Below are 13,442 nucleotides of genomic sequence, written 5' to 3'. Positions count from 1 at the left end.
TTAATGCCAAAGTTTACTAGTTTGATGGACATTTGTGAAAAGGCAATTGAATGAATGTGGTTTTATTAAAACAATGAGGACACTGATTGTGTTCACGATCGCGACTGATTTCATTCGTCAGGGAACAAATATCAAAACAAAGCACATCTATAATAAGATTACAATTTAAAATCATCACCTCAACAACATTCCTGGGAAATCAAAGTCCCGTCATTGGTCAGCTCGTTTGAAACTGAGGCCCTTGAGAAAGAAATTTGACCCCTGTGTATGTTGCGCACATGTTGAGGATTGACAGACGTGGAGCGTACGACGGGTGCAACACATTTTGGTGACCCGTTTAAGATCTTCAACACATCTCTGGGAGTTCGCTAGCTGAACCTGAATCATGTACATCCATCGCAAAAACAAATCCTTTAGGCAACAGACTCACGACTCGTCCTGGCTCTGTCGCCAGAGTCCTGTCAAGAAGACGTTGAGGCGAGTGTGGGCGGAATGCGACGCCACAAACCTCCACACAAACAATTTTTAATCCATCGCTGCTCCCACTGCTTCATGGCGTTGCTTTTGTTGGGCGATCGCAACATCGTCACGCAGCCGCACCTCAAAGCACACGAGACATTTAGTCCCCCTGCCGACCTCACCGACGCCGTTTGCTGTGTGGACTCACCTGGTGCAGGCCTTGCTGTCTTCCGTGGGACAAACGCCCATGTGGACACATCGCAGGTTGTCTGTCCTCTGACAGCCGGCGTTCCTGTTGCAAAAACAAAGTCAACTCATAATCCCAAAATACCAGAACCCACAAGGCACTTTGTGACACATCATCAAGCCTGAATTAAACCCAATTGTACAAAAACCAATGCAATTGCTCTCATAGAGACTCGTGTAAATCTATTTAATCTGTCCCAGAGAACCAAAAATCCCTTCCATAAGTAGAAAAACTCTACAGAAACCTGTGTGAACATAATTCTCAATGGACTGCACTTGTATCGCACTTTATGTACACTATCACATTGCCCAAAGCGCTATACAAAGCTTCGCATTCACGCACAGGGATCAAGTTAGGGTTCACTGTCTTTGCTCATGCACACAAAATGCAGACAGTTGTGGTCAGGATTCAAACCAATGAGGCTTCAGTTACTGGACGACCTGCTCTACCTACTGAGCCGCAGCTCCCCAGATACAGATGACTAATCGGGTGGATAAATGAACATTTTGAGGGAGCGTTCGCAGTTCCAGTCAAAAATGTATAACCTGATAGTTAAATATCAAAAGGCTCTTTAAAAAAAAAAAAAAAAGTCCTCTCTTTGGCCTCAATGCCTCCAATTTAATTTGGAGTATTTTAAAACTGGGTGTGGCCAGAAAAAAAAATAGCCAATCAGGAGGTGAGACCAAAGCGTTTGACAATCTCTTGCTCACACAGCCGCTTCATGCAAAAACAGGCTTAGTTTCTAGGCCAGATTCTTCAACTCCTGTTAGTAACAAAAGTTAAGAACAAATTGGACAGATCACAACTTAAAATCCAGGCTAAACTTATATATACAGTACTGTGAAAAAAGTATTGGCACCGATCTCAAACTCAGATTTTGCTTTGCAGTTCTCCACCTTTGCTGCTTCAGACCATCAAACAAATGTACCCATGTAAATATAAAAATCCTGATGAAACTGTTATTTGATTTCATGCGCATTGATTCCAATAAATGAATGACCAAGTGACGCTTTTTTTTTTTTTTTAACTTGAACTGAGCGCATTGACTCAAACGGTCAAAACAAAAACGCTTTCGACAACAGATATATATATCCACAAACTAGGCACAGCATACGAAAGCGGCGGTTACACTCGAAAGAGCGAATGAATTTGCTCATGGGGGGTGGGGCAGTAGACAGTAGCGAGAGCAACTCCGCCATCCGTTTCCTCTGTCTTACCTGCCAGCGCCATCCAGGGTGGGGAGCACTGCCGCTTTCCCAAAGTACAACCTGATTGGCTGTTTGCCCTGCAGCTTGACGATGACGCCGTCGTTGACGGGGAGCCAATCCATGCCGGGCACCAACAGCTGACTGGGGAGCAGGCAGCATTCGTCGATCAGGCTCTCATCAGGGTCCTGGGGTGGGGCGTCGTCCCTGCCTAGAATGGGAGCGAGCGCAATCAAAACTTTAAGACAGCTTTTCATGCTTTTGCTTCCTCTTTTTTTTTTCTTCACTTCTATCTTGCAGCTGGCCATCTTTTATTTGTTCTTGTTTTGTTTTTTTTTATGTCCCAAACATCTTCACCATAACAATGTCATAGAGCTGCTGGAGGTTAAATGTGCAAAAAATTCATCCGGTTGTTGCGCGTTCCAGTCTGGGCTCTTGACTTTTGGATGCTTCCCCCCCCCTCCCCGCCCCGGTGCTTGCAGTAGTTTTTTTTTTTTTTTTTCCTCCCACGTCCAAAAACATCTTCAAAAGGTAACACATTGTCCAATGGCGTGAATGTAAGCGGGAACGCGTCTGCGAACGGTTGGTTGCGATCGTATTCGTCCACCTCAACGGGCACAGCTATGGCCATGGATGAATCCAATCACCTAATAAAACATTTTCAGTTTAAGAAAAAGACATTGCACCTACTGATCATGAATTGATTATTTGTACTATTTAATGATTTAACAATAGCAACCAAACAATTCCACAATAATCACACGACAGAGCACTCATTTTTGAAAGTGAGAGCGACTACTTGGCTACTAGTTGAAAGGGCTACTTGTTTGATTTCCACTTCTGAGGCAGCTTCACGTCCAACTACATCAAATACACGTTACTCATACTAGGGCAGCAAATAACCCTTATTTTCATAATTGGTTAATAAGATTCAATTCCTGTCGGGAAAATGTTGGTGACAGTTTTCCAAAGCAAAAGATGTTTGCAAATGTCATTTAAAAAAAACAAACAAACAAACAAAGGTGACCAGTCTGCTTTCATAGAGGACTGAATTTGGACGAGTTGAAAATGTCTCACCAATTAATCGAACTGTCAATTAATTTGACAAGTAGGTGGCACGGTGCCGCAGCCAGAAAGGACCCGGGTTCAAGCCTAGCCCACCTTGTGTGGATTTTCTCCGGGTGGGCACTCCGCTTTCCTCCCACATCCCAAAAACATGCAACATTAAATGGACACTCTAAATTCCCCTGTCGGCGTGAATGTGAGCGCGACTGTCGTCTGTCTCCGTGCGCCTTGCGATTGTCTGTCGACCAGTTCGGGGTGTACCCCGCCTCCCGCCCGTTGACAGCTGGGATAGGCTCCGGCACGCCCGCGACCCTTGCGAAGATAAGCTGCTAAGAAAATGGCTGGATAGTTGACAAGTGGTTGTGGCACTTCTACCCGCAAATGCGAGACCAAGCGCTACGGAAAATGAACAAGTGCCCTTTGCTCGTGTGGCGCAAGATGTAAACTTGCGATCGGTTCTTACAGCAAAGCCACAGTTTGGTGAGCAGGCGGAAGAGCAGCTGCAAACTGTCCTGGCTGTCCGACGTGGCCGTGAAGGTGGGAAGGCACCCGGGCTTCAGCAGACCCCAGATCCGGATCATCACCAGCATCTCCCGCAGCAATCCCAGAGACGCCGCGTCCCGCATGAAACCGAAGCCGGGCCGCACCACGGAACCCTAAAAAAAAAAAAAAAAAAAAAAAAGAGGAAAAGGAAGCGGCCCGCCCGAACCGGCTCCCTGCACCGCAGTTAGCCCCCCCCCCGGCCGGCTCACCTGGTTGGGGAGGTTGGCGAGCAGATAGAGGACGAAGTCGCCCACCCACTGGATGAGCTGCTGCAGAGACTGCAGGGGGGGCCCGTCCAACACAAACTCCTCCGTCTTCAGGTTGATCATCACCTTGTCAATGTCTGCCCGCACAGCCAAAGCGTCTGGTTTGTGTCGTGAGCGTCACGCCCGAGTCAGCCTGCGTGCCGTGCCCGTCTCACCCAAGTCCAAGTTCTTGGCGCAGATCTCGCTCAGGCGGTCTCCTGGGCTTTTGTCTGGGGTGTTGAGGACGTGGGGTCTGAGCAAAGACTTGAGGGTAGAGCTGATGGCGATGAGGAGCAGTTTGGCGTGGAAGTCGCAGGCTCGTGCCGCCGTCGCCGTCGACAGTTTGCACAGCGACGCCTTGACCGCCACGATCCGCGTGGCCAGGACCTGCGGCGCATGCGACCCCGTGCGTCAGTGTCCCGTACAATTGTATTTGGGAGCGACGTGCACCATTGCAAACCTGCTGCAGGGCCTGGTTTTGCCTCATGTACTCCTCGTGCAGCCGGTCCACCAGGTTGTGGACCATGCCGGGCTGCACGTGCAGGAGCACGTCCCACCAATCGTAGCCAGTCACCATGCAATACTCGAGCAAGAACAGCAGGTGCCGCAGCGTCGTGTTCATCTCCAGCACTTGACCCATGGAGGGGGACACTCGCAGCATATGCAACTGAGGATCGGTAGCATGACATCAATAAGATGCATTAAAAAGTAAGAAAGGAATAAAACGACACAGGTTCATGTCACCAAAGAGTGTCATCACACCTCTTTGGGGACCGTTTTATGCAATGACCCTATTTGATGCTCATTTCAAGTACAATCAAAGCTAAACTAGCAACATGCTAACCAGAAATAATGGGCTCCACTGTGTTGGACGGAGTATGCGGTGAATAATGGAGGATATAAATCCATTCTGGCTTGCGATTGATGGGGTGTGGCGCTCAGTCCTTTCTGCAATGAATTTTTTTTTTTTTAGGGTTAGGAAAAGAGCCGCCTGTCCATGGTGCAGTCGGCAGTCTGCCGGCACACGTGGTTTTCTGTCTAAATGGCGCGTTTGCATTTGAGCTCTTCGATCGCCTTTAACTAGGGTTAAGATGCTGCGCGGCGTCCGGTTACCTTGCCATGATTGTCGACTCCAGCCAGGGCCAGCGAGGTCCAGGAGAACTGCAGGGCCTTGAAATGGAGGCCGGGCGCCCCGGTTCTTTGCCGCTTGATGGCTGACTCTTCCCCCGGCCGCTGGCCTGGACCGGCGGAGGAGGCGGAGGTGGACCCGTAGAAGATGCCCATGGTGTGCAAAGACAGGCGGTGGAGGATCTGGATAGTGCCGTCGTGGAACGCCAGAGCCAGACCTGAAGACGCAGACCGGCAGCAGAGAAGGGTTTAGGGTTAGGAGGGAATAGTGGTAGCAGTGAGTTGCAGCGGTCAAAGGTCCTTCTTACCCAGTCCGGGACAGAACTTGGTGTCAGACGCTACCTTCAGGTCAGTGTTTGAGATGGAAATGGGCAGTTTGGGGAGAGCGATGGCAGACACCCTCTCGAGGTCATTGGTGGTGGTCAGGATCCTCCACTTCAAGATGGTGGGTTGCTTCTCGCCCACTGGAAGGTCAGAAGTGACAGTCTTAGCCGAAATCAGAGGTCAAACGGGTTTTGGGCTCACCGACGGGAGATCGATGCTGGAAGATGTTGTTGACGGGAAGCCCCTCCTTCCTCAGCGACCAACACTCCACGATACTGCCGCTCTGATGGGACGCGCATAGCAGAACCTGAACGACACACAACGCAAACACAGCGTGTCAACTTCTCCGGGATTCTGTGACCATACTGGATGTTCTGAACCGGGTAGGGAGGTCTGAACAGTTTCTCCCGAGGCCCATCATTTTGAAAATCCTAAATGGTATCAAAACATGCTGATTTCAGGAGTTCGGCTCAATCTGACTAAATAGCTCTGCCCCTGCACTGAGAGATCTCCACAGTCTGCAATTAAGGCCCATTTATTATACTCACGCGTGTGCTGACATCGCCGCATCCCTCCAGCTCGTACTTGACCTTTCTACTCCAGCGGAACCCACGCGTGCAGTTTTGAAAATGTGCTGGGAGTTCTTCTCCGAGTCAGAGGTGTCGCTATTGGCTAAGACCACCGGGTGGAGTTTCCTCAGCACATTTCCTTTTCGTATGAAGGAACAAAACAACGGCGACAGTGGAAGCGTGTCTGTTTGACCAAATGGACCTAAATGACCAGATGATGTGTTTAATTGTGCTGCAAAATTGATCGAGAAGGTGGCGGCGTGTGTGGGATGTGGAGCCGGAAGGAACGGTGAGTACGTCATCACAGCACGGGACTATAACGGGCCAATCATGAGAGATGAGCTCCGTGACTTCCCCCGCACAGAATCTTTTTGGGACGTCTGCACGGCTGGCTACGCGCGAGCTGCGCGGAGGTATCACGCGAAGCCGCGTTGGCCACGCCACCGCCAGAGTATAAAGTGTCCTTGAGTCACAGCATGAAAATCTTTCATCAGTCCTCATCTGACTTCTCGGGGCATTGCATGGATTGCAACTGGAGTGTGTTTTATGATTATCATTATTCAGAGAACGTTTGTCTTCTCTCCCAACATTCAGGCGATACGTTTACAATTTGGGGCAGGAAGTGGAGCACATCATTTTCATTTCTTTAGTCACCGGAAGAAACATTTTATTAGCTACTTCTGGAGTTGCCAGCGGACTCCTCCGCAGCAACAGCACAGGCACTTCAATCTGCATTTTTGGATTACATCACACAGGTCTCGGCCAATTGCGCCGCCTCGTGAGTGAAAGTGTAATGCTTTGCTTGGAAGTCGGTCCAATAATATGCCGTTTGTGTCCTCTTGCTACAGAGACGACTCACTGAGCCAATCAAAACAGAGTGTCGATGAACACTTTTTAACTGGGGCGCGGGCCTCCCTTCCGCAATGAATGTGCCGGTCGACGGCCGATGGCCACACTACCGCTGAGAAGGCCTCATCCCGTCTGATCGCAACAAGGTCCGGGAGAGTTTGGGGGACCCAAATCTGCTCGACTCAAACCCCATTTTATGGATGCTGCCTCCTCCCCTACCTTTTTGGTGTCTTTGAAAAATAGCATTGCGTTTTAGTGTTTGTCACAGAACACCACAAATGGATGGCAGGCCGGACTTGGGCCGTCCCCTGTTGTAAAATGTAGAAGACAACTCTTAGGAGTGCCAAGACAGCCAGGCAACAGTTGAATCTTCCTGTCAATTCCACGAGCTCACCATTACCTGCTCAGAGTTCTCTCTGGTCAGGAACTTGAGGTGCGTGACGGCGGGGTACTTGTCCCGCCGCATCGGGTCTGTGGTGCAGCGCAGGAACAAGGACGGCAGAAGTTCCGTATCGATGCGGCACTTTTCGCTCACCACGCTCACCACCACCTGAACACACACACACACACACACACACCACACTGTCCAGTCGCCACCGGCTGCCGTCGGCGAGCCCGCGATCCGCGTCTCCAGACCTTGTAGAACTGGACGGGCGAAGAACTGCTGCCGTCGGTGGCGGCCACCACGATGTTGCCGCCTCCCGTGAAGGCAATGTCGGCCAGTGCCACGCGTCCTCGCAAGCGGCACAGACTCTCGCTGGCTGTGAGCAGAGCACCGCCGGGCTTGAGCAGCGACACAGTCACTAGACCGCTCACAGTCACCGCCAGCCAGCCCTCCATCGGCTTCCCGCCAAAGAGAGTAAGAGATGGAGAGAACTTGACGCGGGAGAACTTCTCGCCGAAATTTGTGGACCCGGACTGAAAGTCAAACAGGCGGCGCTTAATGTACGATAGACGACGACGGCGGCGGTTGCGACGGTGCGGATACCATCTCCACGTGCAGAGCCAGTTTGACGCCATTGTGCAGCCAACTCAGCGCCACGATGGGATCCCCCTCCAGAGAACTGCTCAGAACACTGTCCCAACTGTTGACCAAGTGCTCAGACATGGACCAGCACTTGATGTGCCCGTCGCCGTCTGCTGACAGCAACCTTGATCCTGGCAAGCAGACAAAGACACCTTGAGTGGGCATGCGGCTTTTTCGTGCTCGCAGTCATCTACGACATGGCACACAGTCAACTGCTGACGCAAGACTCGGAGAACGTCAGCTTCCAACTTCTTTCGACGGTCAATCAGCAAGTTTGGGTTCCATGTGAAAGTTACGACATCCTTGGCTTGGACGTCATCTGTGTTGACCGCCAGAAGGCTTTTCCCCCCCCCCCCAAGGTAAATATTAAGTGATGAGTTTCATAGCAATGTGATAAGTGGCCGATTTGGCAATTTTTTTTTCCAAATGCATCAAAGTACCACTTCAAACGGCTTGAAAATGGTACATGACAGCAAATTAAGGACAACAAATTGATTATTGATGTACATGGCCGATTCTACGGCTCATCTCGCCAATCATTTTCCAATTGCGCTACTCCACATTCAAGAAGCTTGTTGGTGGATATTTTAACTCAACTTTATGAGCCAATCGCAGAACGGCTTCCCCGAGTAGCATTCAAAGCAATGTTGACAAATAATGTCATATAGTTTTACTCACATTTGAAGGTGTTTTTCATTTTCTATTGGGGGATAGTAAGTTTCTTTCAGCTTGTCGCCACAGCGTGTCATCTCAGATGAACACACATAATATGTTTGGCACAATTTTTACGCCGGATGCCCTTCCTGACGCAACCCTTCTCAGGGAGTGGAGGCCCCAGTGGGATACGAACCCACAACCCCTGGTTTACCAAACCAGTGCTCTAACCACTGAGCTACGGGGATGTGTTTCCCAAAAGGAGAGAGACAGAGACAGAGAGACAGAGACAGACACAGACACAGAGACACACACACACACACACACACACCACACACACACACACAACACACACACACACAAAAAAGAAAAACAAAACAAAACATCGATCTCTCCGGAACACATCAACTGATATTCACATTTCCTGCTGCTTTTTATAGAGGGTGAAGTGATTTTCAGACATTTTGGGTAAATCTTGTCCATCCAATCATCCACTTTCTACCACTTATCCAAGGTCGGGTCACGGGGGAAGTCCTGTGGCTTTAGCAGGGACGCCCAGACCTGCCTTTCCCCAGTCACTTCCTTCAGCTTTGCCGGGGAGATCCCGAAGTGTTCTCATGCCAACCGAGAGGAATAACCTCTCCAGTGTGTCCTGGGTCACATTCCGGTGGGACGTAACTAAATAGACCTTACCCAGGAGGCTGATGAGTCTGATTCCCCCTTGTAGTTTCACCCCTAACACCGGCCATCCCCTTTCTTAAAAAGCAGTCACTGTGTTCACAATCATTCACTCATTCCTTACTCCTGAATCACTACAAATACATTTTTGGAACTACCTAGGTCCATAAATTGAAGTGACCAATCAAGTCAGACTCGGGACTTTAAGATCGTGTCATTTGCGAGAAAACTACAGAGCCCCGAAAGTAACAGGGAGTGACTCTTGCCTTGCATATTAAATGGGAACATAATTCCTTTTTAATGTTAGTGTCCTTCCACGTTGAACTTTCAGAAAAAAAGTCAGTCAACAAAAGTCAACCTTTTAGCGGACCAATTCTGGAAGTCAGTTTTTTTTTGGGGGGGGTCCCATTTTCATCGGAAGGTGTTCTGTGACTTGGTCCCAGTGTATGTCGTGAATTGTGTAAATAAATGAACATACGTGTGCTTTTCTTTATCCCCCAGAATCAGAATATGATCACAGTGGACTGATCCTCGATTTATTTGGATGCCACGGCTCTTTAGTGTTATTCATTCAATCCAGTTGGGGTTTCCGCTCGAAACGTGATCGGACAATCAAATGGCATTAAAAAATTCTTGCGCTCCGTCAGAATATTTAACAGTTTTTCTCAATGTTGGTCAAGCTGACTTTGTTGTTTGTCACCTAACCTGATTGGTCCCACTCCAGACAGGAAATGACCTCAGCATGACCCGACCTGATGGAGTAGACATCCCAGGGATGCTCCGTGTCCATGATGTGGATCACGTGACTGACACCTGTAACATGTCAACCAATCAGAAGCATGCCAGCAAAGGCCCCACTCCATTAAACAACCCGACAATCAATCGATCGATCCTTTGATCGGTTAAGAGAAAGCGTATGCACACCTGGGTCGCCGCCATCGTCGTTCTTCAAGTCTGTGGTGAAGGCCACGAGGTTCCTGCAGGACCACGAGCAGACCAGAGGGATGGAGGGGCAGTGGGTGTTTTTGGGACGCCTCTCCCAGTCGCATACATACGCCAACTCCATGCTTTGAACGGCCAAAACCCTGAAAGACGAGTGACAAATCACAGGTATTCATCTCTTTTCTTATTGGCTGTTCTCTCCAGACGGTTTGGCACCAGTTACACACTCAAATGGTGCTTCATCAAATACATGACATTTAAAAAAAAAAAAAAAAAAAAAAATAATAAAGTTGGTTTTTTTTTTTTTGTGTGTGTGTGCTGGAAAATGTTACTTCTATTTGATGTACACCACACAATCATCGTGGCAGCAATCACACAATGACCAGGCATTGAAAAGCCAGTAATTATTTATTTATTCTTTAACCGTGAAATTCTGGTTTGCCCTTTCATGACAACTTGTGTGTTCGTCTGCTGTACACGTTCAATGGCAGTCACTGACAAGAGTGTCTGTTTTGTTTTTATGTCATCCGACTGGTAGTCTGAAAATCAACTTGCTCTTTGGGTCTTGAACGAGTACCACAGATGGACTATTTGCCTTGAGGATGCTCGTGGAAAAGTACAGACAAGGTCAGAAGGCGCTAGCTACATTGTATCTTTGTAGACCTAGAGAGGAACTGTGGTACTACATGCGCAAGTCTGGTGTGGCGGAGAAATGTTAGGATAGTCCAGGACATGTATGAGGGCAGCAGAACAGCGGTGAGTTGTGCCGTTGGTGTGTGAGAAGAATTTAAGGTGGAGGTGGGACTGCATCAGGGTTAGGGTTAGGGTTAGGATTAGAAACGAGCTCATTAGAGGGACAGCCAAAGTCGGATGTTTTGGGGACAAGGTTAGAGAGAGCAGACGTAGATGGTTTGGACATGTTCAGAGACGAGAGAGTGAGTATCTTGGAAGAAGGGTGCTGAGGATGGAGCTGCCAGGCAAAAGAGCGAGAGGAAGACCAAAGAAAAGCTTGATGGATGTTGTGAGGGAGGACATGAAGACAGTGGGTGTTAAAGACGCACAAGATAGGCTTAGATAGGAAAAAGATGACACGTTGTGGCGACCCCTAATGGGACAAGCAGAAAGGAAAAGAAGAAGATCACTAGTATTTTGTAAACAAACTAAATATTGCTCATCCATCCATCCATCCACCCATTGTCTTCCACTTATCTGAGGTCAGATCGTGAGCCCAGGACCTTAAGCAGGGAAGTCCAGACTTTATTCTTCCCAAACACTTCATCCGACTCTCCCGAGGGATCCCGAGGAGTTCCCAGGCCAACCAAGCGACGTGGTCTCGCCAGTGTATCCTCGGTGGTTCCCTGGGGCCTTGTCCCGGTGGCGCATGTCCGGCACACCTCACCAGAGATATGGTGGGGGGGCTAACCTGAAGCCCAAGCCACTTTATCTTTCAGCGCCGTGACTCTGAGCCCCTGCCAAATGTTGGCCACAGCCTCGCATCCTGCTGGTCCTATTACTATTAGTATTAGTAATATATTCAGTAGACTATCACACGATTGGTCACTTTAAACTGCTCCCTTTGCACAATTGTCATTTAACTGGTCTATAACAGGAACCACAAACGGGTAAGGGCACTCTGTACAAGCTTAACATAATGGGAGGCGTTGACGCACTCTTCACTCTTCTAACTGGAGAAGACTGCATCTTGCACATGTGTGACTCTTATAAGGAATCGTTCCTATGAACTGAATGGCTCTTGTCCTTTGTTCGTTTGTTCTGAATGTCATACCAGGGCGGTACTGACTGCCGGAGACAAATTCCTTGTGTGTTGTTAACACTTGCCCAGTAAAAGGGATTCTGATTGGTAGAATTGAGGAGGTCAATATAGGAGGCAACGTAACATGAACCTTAAAACTGTTTGGGAGCATCATTCAGTCCCATGGGCCAAGAAGGCCCAGTAGGGCCCCTTCAGCTTGATGGCATCCATCAACACTGGCGTCCAGCAACGGCTTTGCCTGGCATTGCCGCCGCGACAGGTACCGTCCACCTTACAAATCGCCACTCAGCTGCCTCAACAATGGAGACACTGAACATAGTCCACGTTTGGGGTGGAAGGAGATTTTTCACCTTAAAATGTAATTGCCAGCTGGTTAAGGAGACCAGTATTTGTTCAGGGGAGTTGGGACTGGTCAACTAAAGTGGGCCTACTGATGCCACTAACTCATACAATTTTGGCCATTCAGAGCTCACTGATATTATATGCTCGACATCTCTGTTCTGGACAGTCCGAAAAATATTCTTCAAGCATTCCTTCACGAGCCCATTTGTAAAACGGGAACACAAAAGGATCTGTCCCCCAAACTGGAAAAAAAATACAAAATGTGTACATAAGATTCACGTTTGATGTGTCCTAAAGAAAGCGTCGAGTTCAATTGATGGGATCCTAATTTAAGAAGCGATGCTATCATCAATCAAATGTTCATTTGTGTGTGTGCGTGTCGTAAAATGAGACGCACACACTATTTGCTCTTGTTGTGAACTTACTTCTATTTCAGCGCCCTCGAGGTGGTGAACGAGACCCTTCGCGTCACTTTAGACAAAAACGTTAAAGTGAATGTTAATAAACTCCATAATCCAATTAGTTAAAGTGTAAACGATGCGTGAGCTAAAGCTCTCCTTCACATTTTAGCATTGTAGCTCATTGCTATAGAACAGTAGACACCCGAGTGCGCTAAAGTAAGGCATGCTATTGTATGGGTTACGTCGCGGCCATATTGGTAAGGTCGAGGTTGCCTTTGAAGGCAATGCATGGACTTTGAAATTAGGTGTCAATTACTAATTTCTCAACCGATTTTTATTAAGGTGTCTGTTTTATCATCACTATAGCAAGTTGTATAAAATTAAAAACACATGATAACATTTAAAATGAGATATTTTTTTGTTCGGCATGTGAACGGGACTCACAGTTCGTTTGTCGTAATTTTGGGGTCTTTTAGGCAACCAGATGCAGCACATTCTGCATCCTTGGTCTTTTGGGTATCTTGCCGTCCACTTACAGGGAATGTGCTGACCTCTTTGACCTCTCTTCTCCAGCTTTGTGTCTACCTCGGCTGCTTCATTTTCTTTCTTCCCCTCCCCCTTTTATTCCCTTTCGGCCTGTCCAGCTCGGGATCGCCGCGCATCTTCCATGTGAGCCTATCCCTTGCTCATCTCAACTCGCAAAAGTTAAGCACTCAGAACCTCCAAACCAACATTGGTGTCCTTTGTTACGGCTGAATAGATTTTCTTCTTTATTATTATAATAGGTCAGGGTGTACCCTGCCTCTTACCCGAAAATAGATGCTGTAGGCTCTGCCACACCTGTGACCCTTGTGAGGATGAACAGGACAGAAAATGTATGGGTGAATGGAAAAACTTGCTAGCTCATTCACAAAAAAAAAAAAAAGACTCATGGCTGTATTGGCTCAAAAGGGCACTTCTACTCGATACTTAGTAAAGAATCTGAATACT

General features: G+C 48.2%; 1 protein-coding gene across 2 annotated transcripts; it reads right to left on the bottom strand.

Annotated features, from left to right (window-relative positions):
- Positions 1 to 46: 46 nt before the first annotated feature.
- Positions 47 to 13,052, bottom strand: med16 (mediator complex subunit 16). 2 transcript variants are annotated; one of them, XM_061825693.1, is made up of 16 exons: positions 12,897 to 13,052; positions 9,918 to 10,078; positions 9,699 to 9,806; positions 7,623 to 7,792; positions 7,271 to 7,552; positions 7,035 to 7,184; positions 5,418 to 5,523; positions 5,201 to 5,356; positions 4,878 to 5,110; positions 4,225 to 4,431; positions 3,941 to 4,151; positions 3,729 to 3,862; positions 3,440 to 3,632; positions 1,924 to 2,122; positions 668 to 751; positions 47 to 600 (listed from the first exon to the last, which is right to left on the bottom strand). In XM_061825693.1, the coding sequence occupies exons 2-16, from the start codon at positions 10,057 to 10,059 to the stop codon at positions 462 to 464; spliced, it is 2,514 nt and encodes an 837-aa protein (XP_061681677.1). In that variant the 5' UTR covers positions 10,060 to 10,078; positions 12,897 to 13,052; the 3' UTR covers positions 47 to 461. The 2 variants fall into 2 exon arrangements, with proteins under 2 accessions (XP_061681677.1, XP_061681676.1); XM_061825692.1 differs by lacking the exon at positions 12,897 to 13,052 and adding an exon at positions 12,477 to 12,682.
- Positions 13,053 to 13,442: the final 390 nt, after the last annotated feature.

Source organism: Syngnathoides biaculeatus, chromosome 7 (assembly GCF_019802595.1).
Source record: "Syngnathoides biaculeatus isolate LvHL_M chromosome 7, ASM1980259v1, whole genome shotgun sequence".
NCBI classification, from domain to species: Eukaryota; Metazoa; Chordata; class Actinopteri; order Syngnathiformes; family Syngnathidae; genus Syngnathoides; species Syngnathoides biaculeatus.
This window is presented reverse-complemented; position numbering and strand designations above follow the sequence as displayed.